General features: G+C 46.1%; 1 protein-coding gene across 2 annotated transcripts in view; it reads left to right on the forward strand.

Moving 5' to 3' along the window:
- LOC143955711 (uncharacterized) overlaps window positions 1-16936 on the forward strand; it is a 338238-nt gene that overhangs the window by 299355 nt on the left and 21947 nt on the right. The window contains exon 6 of one of the 2 annotated variants that reach the window (XM_077465827.1): window positions 5814-7024. In XM_077465827.1, coding sequence (XP_077321953.1) covers window positions 5814-6853 — 1040 coding nt within the window. In that variant the 3' untranslated portion in view covers window positions 6854-7024. Of the gene's footprint in view, window positions 1-5813; window positions 7025-16936 lie in introns of those variants that run through there. The other variant, XM_077465828.1, reaches the window with a different exon arrangement.

Consider the following 16936-nt stretch of genomic DNA (forward strand, 5'->3'; position numbering starts at 1 on the left):
ACGTAGGTCTCGAACGGGGGCACGTCTACGTGTGAGGGCGCGCTGACCCGTCGTACGTCCGCTTGGCGCCCTAAGGCCTATTTAAGTCACCAGTTCCCTTCCACCCGTGCTGTCCGGTCTACAGCGTGTCCGTGATCCATACTATTCGTAAACCTGAACCTGTTACCTGATTCCTGACTTCCGGCTTGTTCTCTGATTCTGATTGACTGCTGCCTGCCCACGACTCCTGCTTGTTCGACTACGCTTTTGCCTTATCCCTCTGTACCACGCTGATCGTATCCTGCTGACCCGGCCTGTATCTGACTACCGCAGTTCCTGCTACCTACCGGAGTTCCTGTTCTACGGGACGTCTATTCACCAGCCAGTCTCCGCACAAGTGCTTACCTGCTACTGTCAAGTGTCGTTCTCTGTTCCAGCCTGTTGTCTGTGCCAGCTGACCATCTGGACCTTTACCACCTGCCAGGCACTTGTGCCCCCTGAACTGTTGAAGTACCTGTTCCCATCTCCAGGGGTTCAATAGCCAGGGGATACGAGGGGCCGCTCCCTGCATTCCGGGCTCCATCACCAGGTACGTGACATAGGGGGAGAACCTTTGAGGGAATCGAGGATGAAAAATGATCTGGTGAGTCTATCCGGATCAGACTCGGCAAAGCCAAGCTGCAGCAAGCAAGGCCAGCAGACCATTGGCATTCATTAAAAAAGGCAAATTTACTCAGGAGATCAAACTATAATTCTACCACAATACAACGCTTTGGTTCTGCCGCAATCTGGAGTATTCTGACCAGCTCTGGTCACCAGTCCTCAGGAGGAACGTCCTTGAAATGGAGAGAATCCAGAGAAGGGCAACAAAGCTAATAAAGGGGCCGGAGGACCTCTCAGTGATGAGGAATGACCTCTCAGTGATGAGGAACTATTTCAATGGTTCCTCTGTGTTGAAAAGGTTGAAAAAGGCTGGTGTAGAGTGAGCAGGGCTCCGTCCTGGGACTAATTCTCTTTAATTTGTATATAAATGATATAGAGAGTGGAATAAATGCTTCAATCTTGGTGTTTGCTGATGATACAAAGCTAAGCAGGGCAATAACTCCACAACAGGATTAGGTAACTCTATAAGAAGACCTCAATAACATAGAAGGGTGGGCAGCTATATGGGAGATGAGGTTTAATATTGAAAAATGTAAAGTAATGTACTTTATGGAGTTAAAATATGAATGCAAGTTAGGCTAGGGGGAGAACCTTTGGGGGAATCGAGGATGAAAAATGATCTGGTGAGTCTATCCGGATCAGACTCGGCAATAAAACGTGCAAAGCCAAGCTGCAGCAAGCAAGGCCAGCAGACCATTGGCATTCATTAAAAAAGGGAATTTACTCCAGAGATCGAACTATAATTCTACCACAATACAAAGCTCTGGTTCTGCCGCAATCTGGAGTATTCTGACCAGCTCTGGCCACCAGTCCTCAGGAGGAACGTCCTTGAAATGGAGAGAATCCAGAGAAGGGCAACACAGCTAATAAAGGGGCCGGAGGACCTCTCAGTGATGAGGAATGACCTCTCAGTGATGAGGAACTATTTCAATGGTTCCTCTGTGTTGAAAAGGTTGAAAAAGGCTGGTGTAGAGTGAGCAGGGCTCCGTCCTGGGACTAATTCTCTTTAATTTGTATATAAATGATATAGAGAGTGGAATAAATGCTTCAATCTTGGTGTTTGCTGATGATACAAAGCTAAGCAGGGCAATAACTCCACAACAGGATTAGGTAACTCTATAAGAAGACCTCAATAACATAGAAGGGTGGGCAGCTATATGGGAGATGAGGTTTAATATTGAAAAATGTAAAGTAATGTACTTTATGGAGTTAAAATATGAATGCAAGTTAGGCTAGGGGGAGAACCTTTGGGGGAATCGAGGATGAAAAATGATCTGGTGAGTCTATCCGGATCAGACTCGGCAATAAAACGTGCAAAGCCAAGCTGCAGCAAGCAAGGCCAGCAGACCATTGGCATTCATTAAAAAAGGGAATTTACTCCAGAGATCGAACTATAATTCTACCACAATACAAAGCTCTGGTTCTGCCGCAATCTGGAGTATTCTGACCAGCTCTGGCCACCAGTCCTCAGGAGGAACGTCCTTGAAATGGAGAGAATCCAGAGAAGGGCAACAAAGCTAATAAAGGGGCCGGAGGACCTCTCAGTGATGAGGAATGACCTCTCAGTGATGAGGAACTATTTCAATGGTTCCTCTGTGTTGAAAAGGTTGAAAAAGGCTGGTGTAGAGTGAGCAGGGCTCCGTCCTGGGACTAATTCTCTTTAATTTGTATATAAATGATATAGAGAGTGGAATAAATGCTTCAATCTTGGTGTTTGCTGATGATACAAAGCTAAGCAGGGCAATAACTCCACAACAGGATTAGGTAACTCTACAAGAAGACCTCAATAACATAGAAGGGTGGGCAGCTATATGGGAGATGAGGTTTAATATTGAAAAATGTAAAGTAATGTACTTTATGGAGTTAAAATATGAATGCAAGTTAGGCTAGGGGGAGAACCTTTGAGGGAATCGAGGATGAAAAATGATCTGGTGAGTCTATCCGGATCAGACTCGGCAAAGCCAAGCTGCAGCAAGCAAGGCCAGCAGACCATTGGCATTCATTAAAAAAGGCAAATTTACTCAGGAGATCAAACTATAATTCTACCACAATACAACGCTTTGGTTCTGCCGCAATCTGGAGTATTCTGACCAGCTCTGGTCACCAGTCCTCAGGAGGAACGTCCTTGAAATGGAGAGAATCCAGAGAAGGGCAACAAAGCTAATAAAGGGGCCGGAGGACCTCTCAGTGATGAGGAATGACCTCTCAGTGATGAGGAACTATTTCAATGGTTCCTCTGTGTTGAAAAGGTTGAAAAAGGCTGGTGTAGAGTGAGCAGGGCTCCGTCCTGGGACTAATTCTCTTTAATTTGTATATAAATGATATAGAGAGTGGAATAAATGCTTCAATCTTGGTGTTTGCTGATGATACAAAGCTAAGCAGGGCAATAACTCCACAACAGGATTAGGTAACTCTATAAGAAGACCTCAATAACATAGAAGGGTGGGCAGCTATATGGGAGATGAGGTTTAATATTGAAAAATGTAAAGTAATGTACTTTATGGAGTTAAAATATGAATGCAAGTTAGGCTAGGGGGAGAACCTTTGGGGGAATCGAGGATGAAAAATGATCTGGTGAGTCTATCCGGATCAGACTCGGCAATAAAACGTGCAAAGCCAAGCTGCAGCAAGCAAGGCCAGCAGACCATTGGCATTCATTAAAAAAGGGAATTTACTCCAGAGATCGAACTATAATTCTACCACAATACAAAGCTCTGGTTCTGCCGCAATCTGGAGTATTCTGACCAGCTCTGGCCACCAGTCCTCAGGAGGAACGTCCTTGAAATGGAGAGAATCCAGAGAAGGGCAACAAAGCTAATAAAGGGGCCGGGGGACCTCTCGGTTATGCTGAATGACTACAAACGTAATCTCCCCCCGGAGAGGAGATGATTGAGAAGGGGATACTATCGCAATTTTGCAATCTTTGAATTGGAACTTTAGGTTTGGGAGGAAACGACTTATCCTGAGGTCTTTAAGAAGACACGCGGTCACACTATGAAGTTGGATAAGAAAGGGTTCAATCTTAACCACTTCAATACCGGGCCCTTCCCACCCGCTTCTTGCCCAGGGCAACTTTCTGCTTCCAGCGCTGTCACACTTTGAATGACAATTGCGCGGTCGTGCAACACTGTACCCATTCAACAGCTTTCTTTTGGTGGTATTTAAGTACCACTGGGGTTTTTATTTTTTTGCTAAACAACCAAAAAAAGACCAACAATTTTTTGGGGAAAAAAAAAGTTTCTGCTATAAAATTTTGTGAATAAGCAAATCTGTTTCTTCACTGATGAGGCTGCACTGATGGGCACTGATAGTCTATGATTGGCACTGATAGGCGGCACTGATGGGCATTGATAAGGCTGAACCGATGGGCACCCATAAGCTGCACTGATAGTCCATGATGGTCACTGATAAGGGGGCACTGATAGGCGGTGTTGATCGGGACTGATGAGGCAGCACTGATGTGCACTGATAAGTTGCACTGATAGTCCATGATGGGCACTGATGAGGCTGTACTTGGGGGCACTGATCGGGACTGATGAGGCAGCACTGATGTGCACTGATAAGCTGCACTGATAGTCCATGATGGTCACCAATGAGCACTGATAAGCTGCACTGTTAGTCCATGATGGTCACTGATGAGGCTGTACTTAGGGGCACTGATAGGCGGCACTGATCGGGACCGATGAGGTGGCACTGATGTGCACGGATAAGCTGCACTAATAGTCCATGATGGGCACTGATGAGGAGGCACTGATGAGGCTGTACTTAGGGGCACTGATCGGGACTGATGAGGCAACAATGATGTGCACTGATAAGCTGCACTGATAGTCCATGATGGTCACCGATGAGCACTGATGGGCACAGATGAAGCAGCACTAACGGGCTCTGATGAGGCTGCACCGATTGGCACTGATAAGCTGCACAGTTAGTCCATGATGGTCACTGATGAGGAGGCACTGATGAGGCTGTACTTAGGGGCACTGACAGGTGGCACTGATCGGGACTGATGAGGCGGCACTGATGTGCACGGATAAGCTGCACTAATTGTCCATGATGGGCACTGATGAGGAGGCACTAATGAGGCTGTACTTAAGGGCACTGATCGGGACTGATGAGGCAGCAATGATGTGCACTGATAAGCTGCACTGATAGTCCAGGATGAGCACTGATGAGGCAGCACTGAGGGGCACTGATGAGGCAGCACTGATGGGCTCTGATGAGGCTGCACTGATGGGGCACTCATAAGCTGCACTGTTAGTCCATGATGGTCACTGATGAGGAGGCACTGATGAGGCTGTACTTAGGGGCACTGATAGGCGGGACTGATGAGGCGGCACTGATGTGCATGGATAAGCTGCACTAATAGTCCATGATGGGCACTGATGAGGAGGCTCTGAGGGGGCTGCACTCATAGGCGGCACTGATGGGCACTGATAAGCTGCGCTGGTGGGCACTGATGGGCTACACTGATGGGCACTGGCTGCACTGATGGGCACTAATAAGCTGCACTGATGGGCACTAATAAGCTTCACTGATGGGGCTGCACTGCTAATCAGGGCACTGATGATCAGTGTAAACAAAGTACTGACAGCCTTGCCAAGTATTGTCTGTCCTTTCCTCACACAGACACAGCGTGGGATGAAAGGACTGCCAATAACCGGCAAGTTTGTTTTCGTGATCGATTGATGATTACACACAACTGATCACATGGTAAAAGGCCACTGTGATTGGTCCTTTACTGCGCTCTGTGATCAGATGTGTTGGAAGGACACAGCGGATGCGCACCCCAGGGGGGTGTGTGGGAGACAGGGTTCTGGGAGGACGTAAGGGGCTCTTTAGAGTTAGTGCGGTAAGGATGTGGAACTCCCTTCCACCTACTTTGACCCTCTTGTCTATCAGAGATCACATGACCCAGTGCCTAGGCTTGTGGTTGTGTAAAGAGCATGGACCTCCCAGTCCCCCATTGGTTCCTGCTCTTCTGACAAGGCTGTGTAAATGTAGAAGTGATCTGGGAGGAGGACCAAAGGACTGAAGAGGGGGGAAAAGTCCCGGCTGGTTGGGACCTCCACAGAGAACATCTCCTCACTCATATCTACCTGATCCAGATGGGATCTTGATGGAAGTGAACTAACCCTCTCATATCTATTGATGATGTTTTTATATTTTTCCAGGACACGCCATGGAGAAACCCTCAAAGGATCGTCTCACTTTATCTCCAGGTTGTAGAATGGAAGATGAGGACATCACAGGAGATTGTGGAGGAGAAAAGACAATGATCTCCACTATGGATGGTGGACTTCACAGTGTGGATAGACCATGGAATCCCTCCGACTCCGAGCAACCTCGTACTGTGGGGGATGGGGCCGGGGTTCAGATGGAATGTTGGGAAGACTTTAGCTCTGAATTGGGTCTTTCTAAACATCAGAAATCTCAAACAGGTGAGACGCAGTATTCCTGTTCTGAGTGCGGGAAATGGTTTCTTCATAAATCAACATTTCTAAAACATTACAGATCTCACACGGGGGAGAAGCCATTTTCCTGCTCTGAATGCGGGAAGTGTTTTTCGCAGAAGGCCCACCTCTCCAGACATCAGAGATTGCACACGGGGGAAAAGCCGTACGTCTGCCCTGAGTGTGGGAAACGCTGTGCCCAGAAATCAGAACTTGAAACCCATCAAAGATCCCACGCGCGTTTCAAGCCGTATACCTGCCCTGAGTGCGGGAAAAGTTTTTCGCACAAGTCCTATTTCTCCATACATCAGAAATTGCACACGGCTGAGAAGTTTTTCTGCCCGAAGTGCGGGAAAAGTTATACACAGAAATCAGAACTTGATAAGCATCAAAGATCCCACTCGGAGGAGAAGCCGTATTCCTGCCCCGTGTGCGGGAAATGTTTTTCACGCAGGTCCAGTCTTTACATACATCAGAGATTGCACACGGGAAAGAAGCCGTATTGCTGCTCCGACTGCGGCAAATGTTTTTCACAGAAGACCCACCTCGTCAGGCACCAGAGGTCGCACACGGGGGAGAAGCCGTATTCCTGCCCCGAGTGCGGAAAGCGTTTTTCGCAGAAGTCCCATTTCAATGTTCACCAGTTATACCACACGGGGGAGAAGCCGTTTTCCTGCCTTCAGTGCGGGAAATCTTATTCACAGAAATCAGAACTCGTCAGACATCAAAAATCTCACACGGGGAAGAAGCCGCATTCCTGACGTGAGTGAAATGTTCTGCGAAGACGTCTTAATCTTGGCAAAGATCGGAGAACCCACGCGACCCTCGTGTCCCGAACGTAGGAAGTCTCTTCTATATGAATCACAGGTGCCACAGCGAGAATCTCAGACATGTGTAAACCTCAGCACAATGATTAAAAAACATTTCCATTACATATGTTTTCCTGTGTACTGATATTCGCAAAGAGCTTACACTGAGCCTACCTTACAGAAGACTGCTTGGCAACCAGCAACTGCTGAGACAACATTTTGGTTAGAAGCATGTAATGTACAATATGGTGTGGGGTCTGTAATGCACAGAGTGTTGTGGTGAATGTCGGGGTCCAATGTACAATATGGTGTGGGGGTCTGTAATGCACAGAGTGTTGTGGTGAATGTCGGGGTCCAATGTACAATATGGTGTGGGGGTCTGTAATGCACAGAGTAGCGTGGTGAATGCCGGGGTCCAATGTATAATATGGTGTGGGGGTCTGTAATGCACAGAGTACTGTGGTGAATGCCGGGGTCCAATGTACAATATGGTGTGGGGGTCTGTAATGCACAGAGTGTTGTGGTGAATGCCGGGGTCCAATGTACAATATGGTGTGGGGGTCTGTAATGCACAGAGTACCATGGTGAATGTCGGGGTCCAATGTACAATATGGTGTGGGGGTCTGTAATGCACAGAGTGTTGTGGTGAATGTCGGGGTCCAATGTACAATATGGTGTGGGGGTCTGTAATGCACAGAGTACCGTGGTGAATGTCGGGGTCCAATGTACAATATGGTGTGGGGGTCTGTAATGCACAGAGTACCGTGGTGAATGCCGGGGTCCAATGTACAATATGGTGTGGGGGTCTGTAATGCACAGAGTGTTGTGGTGAATGTCGGGGTCCAATGTACAATATGGTGTGGGGGTCTGTAATGCACAGAGTGTTGTGGTGAATGCCGGGGTCCAATGTACAATATGGTGTGGGGGTCTGTAATGCACAGAGTGTTGTGGTGAATGCCGGGGTCCAATGTACAATATGGTGTGGGGGTCTGTAATGCACAGAGTACTGTGGTGAATGCCGGGGTCCAATGTACAATATGGTGTGGGGGTCTGTAATGCACAGAGTGTTGTGGTGAATGCCGGGGTCCAATGTACAATATGGTGTGGGGGTCTGTAATGCACAGAGTGTTGTGGTGAATGCCGGGGTCCAATGTACAATATGGTGTGGGGGTCTGTAATGCACAGAGTGTTGTGGTGAATGTCGGGGTCCAATGTACAATATGGTGTGGGGGTCTGTAATGCACAGAGTGTTGTGGTGAATGCCGGGGTCCAATGTACAATATGGTGTGGGGGTCTGTAATGCACAGAGTGTTGTGGTGAATGCCGGGGTCCAATGTACAATATGGTGTGGGGGTCTGTAATGCACAGAGTACTGTGGTGAATGCCGGGGTCCAATGTACAATATGGTGTGGGGGTCTGTAATGCACAGAGTACCGTGGTGAATGTCGGGGTCCAATGTACAATATGGTGTGGGGGTCTGTAATGCACAGAGTACCGTGGTGAATGTCGGGGTCCAATGTACAATATGGTGTGGGGGTCTGTAATGCACAGAGTACCGTGGTGAATGTCGGGGTCCAATGTACAATATGGTGTGGGGGTCTGTAATGCACAGAGTGTTGTGGTGAATGCCGGGGTCCAATGTACAATATGGTGTGGGGGTCTGTAATGCACAGAGTACCATGGTGAATGTCGGGGTCCAATGTACAATATGGTGTGGGGGTCTGTAATGCACAGAGTACCGTGGTGAATGTCGGGGTCCAATGTACAATATGGTGTGGGGGTCTGTAATGCACAGAGTACTCTGGTGAATGCCGGGGTCCAATGTACAATATGGTGTGGGGGTCTGTAATGCACAGAGTACCGTGGTGAATGTCGGGGTCCAATGTACAATATGGTGTGGGGGTCTGTAATGCACAGAGTACCGTGGTGAATGTCGGGGTCCAATGTACAATATGGTGTGGGGGTCTGTAATGCACAGAGTACCGTGGTGAATGCCGGGGTCCAATGTATAATATGGTGTGGGGGTCTGTAATGCACAGAGTGTTGTGGTGAATGCCGGGGTCCAATGTATAATATGGTGTGGGGGTCTGTAATGCACAGAGTGTTGTGGTGAATGCCGGGGTCCAATGTACAATATGGTGTGGGGGTCTGTAATGCACAGAGTGTTGTGGTGAATGCCGGGGTCCAATGTACAATATGGTGTGGGGGTCTGTAATGCACAGAGTAGCGTGGTGAATGCCGGGGTCCAATGTACAATATGGTGTGGGAGTCTGTAATGCACAGAGTACTGTGGTGAATGCCGGGGTCCAATGTACAATATGGTGTGGGGGTCTGTAATGCACAGAGTGTTGTGGTGAATGCCGGGGTCCAATGTACAATATGGTGTGGGGGTCTGTAATGCACAGAGTGTTGTGGTGAATGCCGGGGTCCAATGTACAATATGGTGTGGGGGTCTGTAATGCACAGAGTACTGTGGTGAATGCCGGGGTCCAATGTACAATATGGTGTGGGGGTCTGTAATGCACAGAGTACTCTGGTGAATGCCGGGGTCCAATGTACAATATGGTGTGGGAGTCTGTAATGCACAGAGTGTTGTGGTGAATGCCGGGGTCCAATGTACAATATGGTGTGGGGGTCTGTAATGCACAGAGTGTTGTGGTGAATGTCGGGGTCCAATGTACAATATGGTGTGGGGGTCTGTAATGCACAGAGTGTTGTGGTGAATGCCGGGGTCCAATGTACAATATGGTGTGGGGGTCTGTAATGCACAGAGTGTTGTGGTGAATGCCGGGGTCCAATGTACAATATGGTGTGGGGGTCTGTAATGCACAGAGTACCGTGGTGAATGCTGGGGTCCAATGTACAATATGGTGTGGGAGTCTGTAATGCACAGAGTACTGTGGTGAATGCCGGGGTCCAATGTACAATATGGTGTGGGGGTCTGTAATGCACAGAGTACTGTGGTGAATGCCGGGGTCCAATGTACAATATGGTGTGGGGGTCTGTAATGCACAGAGTACTCTGGTGAATGCCGGGGTCCAATGTACAATATGGTGTGGGGGTCTGTAATGCACAGAGTACTGTGGTGAATGCCGGGGTCCAATGTACAATATGGTGTGGGGGTCTGTAATGCACAGAGTAGCGTGGTGAATGCCGGGGTCCAATGTATAATATGGTGTGGGAGTCTGTAATGCACAGAGTGTTGTGGTGAATGCCGGGGTCCAATGTACAATATGGTGTGGGGGTCTGTAATGCACAGAGTGTTGTGGTGAATGTCGGGGTCCAATGTACAATATGGTGTGGGGGTCTGTAATGCACAGAGTACTCTGGTGAATGCCGGGGTCCAATGTACAATATGGTGTGGGGGTCTGTAATGCACAGAGTGTTGTGGTGAATGCCGGGGTCCAATGTACAATATGGTGTGGGGGTCTGTAATGCACAGAGTGTTGTGGTGAATGCCGGGGTCCAATGTACAATATGGTGTGGGGGTCTGTAATGCACAGAGTACTCTGGTGAATGCCGGGGTCCAATGTACAATATGGTGTGGGGGTCTGTAATGCACAGAGTGTTGTGGTGAATGCCGGGGTCCAATGTACAATATGGTGTGGGGGTCTGTAATGCACAGAGTGTTGTGGTGAATGCCGGGGTCCAATGTACAATATGGTGTGGGGGTCTGTAATGCACAGAGTACCGTGGTGAATGCCGGGGTCCAATGTACAATATGGTGTGGGGGTCTGTAATGCACAGAGTGTTGTGGTGAATGCCGGGGTCCAATGTACAATATGGTGTGGGGGTCTGTAATGCACAGAGTACTCTGGTGAATGCCGGGGTCCAATGTACAATATGGTGTGGGGGTCTGTAATGCACAGAGTGTTGTGGTGAATGCCGGAGTCCAATGTACAATATGGTGTGGGGGTCTGTAATGCACAGAGTGTTGTGGTGAATGCCGGGGTCCAATGTACAATATGGTGTGGGGGTCTGTAATGCACAGAGTACTCTGGTGAATGCCGGGGTCCAATGTACAATATGGTGTGGGGGTCTGTAATGCACAGAGTGTTGTGGTGAATGCCGGAGTCCAATGTACAATATGGTGTGGGGGTCTGTAATGCACAGAGTACTCTGGTGAATGCCGGGGTCCAATGTACAATATGGTATGGGAGTCTGTAATGCACAGAGTGTTGTGGTGAATGCCGGGGTCCAATGTACAATATGGTGTGGGAGTCTGTAATGCACAGAGTACCGTGGTGAATGCTGGGGTCCAATGTACAATATGGTGTGGGGGTCTGTAATGCACAGAGTGTTGTGAATGCCGGGGTCCAGAGTACATAGAACACATAGTGCTGGAGTGCATAACTCCGAGTACAGGAGTTTGTAAAGAAGTAGTGGGGGAGGGGGGGGTGCATAATGCACAGAGCATAGTCAGGAGTACAGAACACACAGAGCGCAGGGGTCAGGAGTTCATAACACACAGAGCGCAGAGGTCAGGAGTTCATAATGCACAGAGCGCAGGGGTCAGGAGTTCATAACACACAGAGCACGGGAGTACATAACGCACGGAGAACAGGAGTACATAACGCACAGAGCACAGGGTCGGAAGTACATAACGCACAGAGCACAGGGGTCACACTGAAGCAGCTGCACGTGCATTAGTGGACTCCGATCAGCTTCACTTCCGGGCAGCAGTCCCGACGTGTGTTCGTCACGCGTCACGTGACTTCATCAGTGACGCTGATCGAGCTCGCCGCTCGTTTATACATTGCTTTCTTATCCTTCTATGTTTGTGAGTACCTGTTTGCCTCATTTTAAGAAATAAATATACGCTTTTAAATACTAAAATGGAAAAAAGAGGAAAGCCGCGCTTAGCAAAAAAGAAATTATAAAAAACTAAAAAGAAGCAGCAACCCAAATGTTATACTACATTTGGCATGAAAGAAAAAAGAGTGGGTTGCGCTACAGAGAATTACTAAACAGAGAATACACCTACTTGAAAAAACTCACAAAAACATTGACTTAATAGTGTGTCAATACTATGCGGGAAAATTTAGAGTGCAACAAAAAATTGCAACTAGAAATTAGGCAATCATATAAAAATAGAAAATGCTAAATCAGTGAAGGTAGCAAATACACCTTAATATGGTTTCAAAAAAACACCCTTAACCACTACAATACAGGGCACTTTCACCCCCTTCCTTCCCAGCCCAATTTTCAGCTTTCATCGCTCTCGCGCTTTCAGTGACAATTGCGCGGTCGTGCTACACTGTACCCAAATGAAATTGTTATCATTTTGTTCGCACAAATAGAGCTTTATTTTGGTGTTATTTATTCACGACTCCGTTTTTTTTTTTTTTGCGATATAAGCGCAAAAATAGCGGAAATTTGGAAAAAAAACTATATTTTCTTTTTTCTATTTGAAAAGAAATCCAATAAAATCAAATTTTGTCATAAATTTAAGCCAAAATGTATTCTGCTACATGTTTTTGGTAAAAAAAATTCCGTTAAGTGTATAATAATTGGTTTGTGTGATCACGGACATATGTACGCAAATGATCATGTACATATGTGTGCAGGTGATCACGTACATATGTGTGCAGATAATCATTGGGACATGTGATTTTAGTGGGACATATGTGGGGGACATGTTTTTATTATTAGGGACATGTGTTTTTATTATTTGGGGACATGTATGTTTTGGGGACATGTGTGTTTTGGGGACATATGTGGGGACTGTGTTTGTACTGTGTGGTGTGTTGTGTGTTTACACTACACTGATGATCAGTGAGTAAAAAGCTGTAAAAAACATCTCATACTCACTGATCATCAGCCGGCTGCAGCGTTCTGCTCTCCTCTCCTCAGCGGTGACTTCCGTGTGAGGAGAGGAGAGCCGATTGCCTAGCAACCGGCTGTTTGTTTACATCACATGACGGCCGTGATTGGACACGGCCGTCATGTGATCAGGAGGGCCAATCACAGAGCCCTCCTGCCGATCTGAGATGTGCCGTGTCCGGGTGACACGAGCACATCGGGATCGCGCTGCTGCGCGCGCGCGCGCGATCCCGCTACTCCTGAAGGACGTTCCTGAACGGCCTGTCAGGAGTAGACGGCTCCCACCCGGCCGTATATATGCATTGGCCGGGTGGGAAGTGGTTATTAACAGTGAATATTCAAATGAAAATATGATGTGAACCTGAAAAAAGTATAACATCCAATAACCCGTTGCCTTAAAACATTAGTGAAACATGGATATATAAATAAATTATAAACATAACATAAAGTGTTGCAATGTTCAAAAGTCCATATAAAGTCTCTATTAGCAAGGTATTCCACAGTGAAATGGTGACAGCAAAAATATCCAAAACGAACGTGACTCGTGCTCAGCCTCCACCAAAGAAATTACTGCCGCTTACCAAAAATGAATGGTTCCTTATTATAGAGAACCATGCAGAGCAGATGACTGATTCCCCCAGTCCAGGGTTTTCACGAATGGATGTGAAGAAACTCCGGAACCCGTTCGCCTCTCAATTCACTCCCGTTCACAGGTTTGCATGAAAAGTAATAAGACTCACAATAGTGTAAAACCCAAGTATATCTTTAATCGAACGTAAGAGACAAATGCGCACTTACAGAAATGAAGATAAAAACGATCGTTTCAGCAAAACCGAGCCGGCCGGTCTCGATTCGCGCCCGTTATACCGTAACCAAACAACACGAGATGGTGGCGTCAGGACGTCGCTCCTCCTCCCTACGCGTTTCGTCACTATAGGACGTGATCACGGGGTACGGGCGGCGTCCCGACGCACCGCTTAAATAGTACAAACAATAAACCAAGCCTCGGTTTGACCCCAAAGCCGAGACGGAAAACGCCATATTGTTTTAGGGAACATTAACATTGACTAATGCTGCCACGAACAGCCACCCTATTGAATACATAGATTTAGCACATATAAAAATTTGAAAAAATAAGATGTAAATTTAAACATCTCATTAACTCAACAAAAAATGTATATTCAATGAAAGATATAAATAAAAATAAAGAAATAATATTTGCCCATAAAAGAATATATGGTTAAAACAAAGATAATATGATTATCAATGTGGCCACCTTAAAGGGCCCCCAGAAAGAGCCCCATAAGAAAAACTAAAAAGGGCACCATTTGAAGCAAATAGATCGAATGAGCCATCTGAATGAATTAACCCCGTGTGTAATCCGCTCAGTTCCTGGGGTCAAACCATACCTATACGGCTAATATAGAACAGCTTTAATCTCAAAAAACATATATCAATAATAAACATAAAACAAAAATATAAAAAGATTGAAAAATATATATATATTACATCCATAATTACGTCCTAATGACAGAGCCATAAATATATATGTGGACAGTAGAAACATGCGTAACCCCAAAATATGGAGACCTAGATGGACCCCTTAACCACTTTCAGACCGGACCAATTTGCTGGTCAAAGACCAGACCACTTTTTGCGATTCGGCACTGCGTCACTTTAACTGACAATTGCGCGGTCGTGCGACGTGGCTCCCAAACAAAATTAACGTCCTTTTTTTCCCACAAATAGAGCTTTCTTTTGGTGGTATTTGATCACCTCTGCGGTTTTTATTTTTTACGCTATAAACAAAAATAGAGCGATAATTTTGAAAAAAACGCATTATTTTTTACTTTTTGTAATAATAAATATCCCCCAAAAATATATAAAAAAACATTTTTTTCCCTCAGTTTAGGCCGATACGTATTCTTCTACATATTTTTGGTAAAAAAAATCGCAATAAGCGATTATTGATTGGTTTGCGCAAAAGTTATAGCGTTTACAAAATAGGGATAGTTTTATAGCATTTTTATTAATAATTTTTTATTATTTTTTTTTTTACTAGTAATGGCGGCGATCAGCGATTTTTATTGTGACTGCGACATTGTCGGGGACCCATCGGACATTTTTGACACATTTTTGGGACCATTGTCATTTATACAGTAATCACTGCTATATAAATGCAGTGATTCCTGTGTAAATGACACTGGCAGTGAAAGGGTTAACCAGTGGGTGGCAGTGTAGGGGTTAAGTGTTCCTAGGGGTGTGTTACTAACTGTGGGGGGGTTGGGCTTTTATTTAGTGTACACTGATCTCTGCTCCAATCACATGGAGCAGAGATCAGCGTCACTAGTTGCTAGGCAGAATGGAAAAATGTTGTTTACACAGCATTTCCTCCATTCGGCCGCTCCGTGAGACGATCGCGGGGATGCCCGCGGCGATCGAGTCCGCGGGTCCCGCGACTGGACTCACAGGGGTCCTGACCAGCGCGGGAGCGTGCCGCCGGCGGCGCGCTCCCGATGGCACGGCGGCAACGAATATTGGACGTACCTGTACGCCAATATGCCTGCCCGTGCCATTCTGTCGACGTACATCGTCGTGCGCTGGTCGGGAAGTGGTTAAACAAATTTAGCCACATATACATTCTCAACCTAAAATTCAGACTGTAAATAACTATTATATTGAGTAAATGGCCATAACAAAAATAAAAAAGGTTGCACTGTATCGATAATTTGAAAATATACCATACTGCGCCCAAGGGCTTAAAAATGTATGGAACACAGAGCCATACATGACTCCAAAAATATATAACAGAATCATTTTTAATAAGTAGAGGAAATAAAAAAGTATACAGTATTTAAGAGTTGTCAATAAAACAATTGACATCAACGTCAATGTTTAACCCAAAAGGGGTATAGCTCTTTAATTTGTGTACCCAGGCCATCTCCAACCTGGAGATACTGCGAACCAAGCAACTACCCCTCCAGTTTGGCCTATATTTGTCTACGCCAAGGAAAAGAGTATCTGAAGGGTCCCTATTATGAACAGATAAATAGTGCTTGGAAACGGAATGTTTCGTAAACCCTTGCCTGATGTTGCTAATGTGCTCATTGATCCGGACCTGAAAAGGTCTTTTGGTCCGGCCCACATATTGCAGGCCGCACGGACATTGGAGCAAATAAACAACACCTGTGGTAGAGCAAGTGATAAAAGAATCTATAGGAAAGGTTTTGGTTTTTAAGCACGAGTCCCGTTCGTTTTGGATATTTTTGCTGTCACCATTTCACTGTGGAATACCTTGCTAATAGAGACTTTATATGGACTTTTGAACATTGCAACACTTTATGTTATGTTTATAATTTATTTATATATCCATGTTTCACTAATGTTTTAAGGCAACGGGTTATTGGATGTTATACTTTTTTCAGGTTCACATCATATTTTCATTTGAATATTCACTGTTATTAAGGGTGTTTTTTTGAAACCATATTAAGGTGTATTTGCTACCTTCACTGATTTAGCATTTTCTATTTTTATATGATTGCCTAATTTCTAGTTGCAATTTTTTGTTGCACTCTAAATTTTCCCGCATAGTATTGACACACTATTAAGGCCGCGTACACACGCGGGGACTGTACGCCCAACTTTGTCCGTCAAACAGTTTCGGCAAACAGTCCGCTCAAACTTAGCATGGACGGACATGGCCACACACGACGGACGAACAGTTTGCTGAAACCGTGCGCGATGACGTGAACGGCACGTACGACGGGACGAAAAATACGACGTCCTATACACTGCATTATAGCTTTCGGCGTGAAAATCCTTTCTGAGCATGCGCGCAACTTTGTTTGACGAACAAGCCTACACACGAGCGGGCTGTTCGCTGAAACAAGGTTTCAGCGGACAGTTTTTCGGAAATTCCGAAAAACCTTGTCCGTCCAACTGTCCGCTGAAACTGTCCGCTGAAAGCCCACACACGAGCGGACTGTCCGCCCAAACACTGTTCAGCGGACAAAGTTGGGCGAACAGTCCGCCCGTGTGTACGCGGCCTTAGTCAATGTTTTTGTGAGTTTTTTCAAGTAGGTGTATTCTCTGTTTAGTAATTCTCTGTAGCGCAACCCACTCTTTTTTCTTTTTTGCTTTTAAATACTACACTATGAGGTATTCCTCCTCTTTGCTTATACCCCCTCTATGTGATATTGTGGTGAGACCTTC

This window comes from Lithobates pipiens, unplaced genomic scaffold (assembly GCF_037356315.1).
Source record: "Lithobates pipiens isolate NorthernLeopardFrog02 unplaced genomic scaffold, aLitPip1_a1.2 Scaffold_35, whole genome shotgun sequence".
Classification (NCBI taxonomy): Eukaryota; Metazoa; Chordata; class Amphibia; order Anura; family Ranidae; genus Lithobates; species Lithobates pipiens.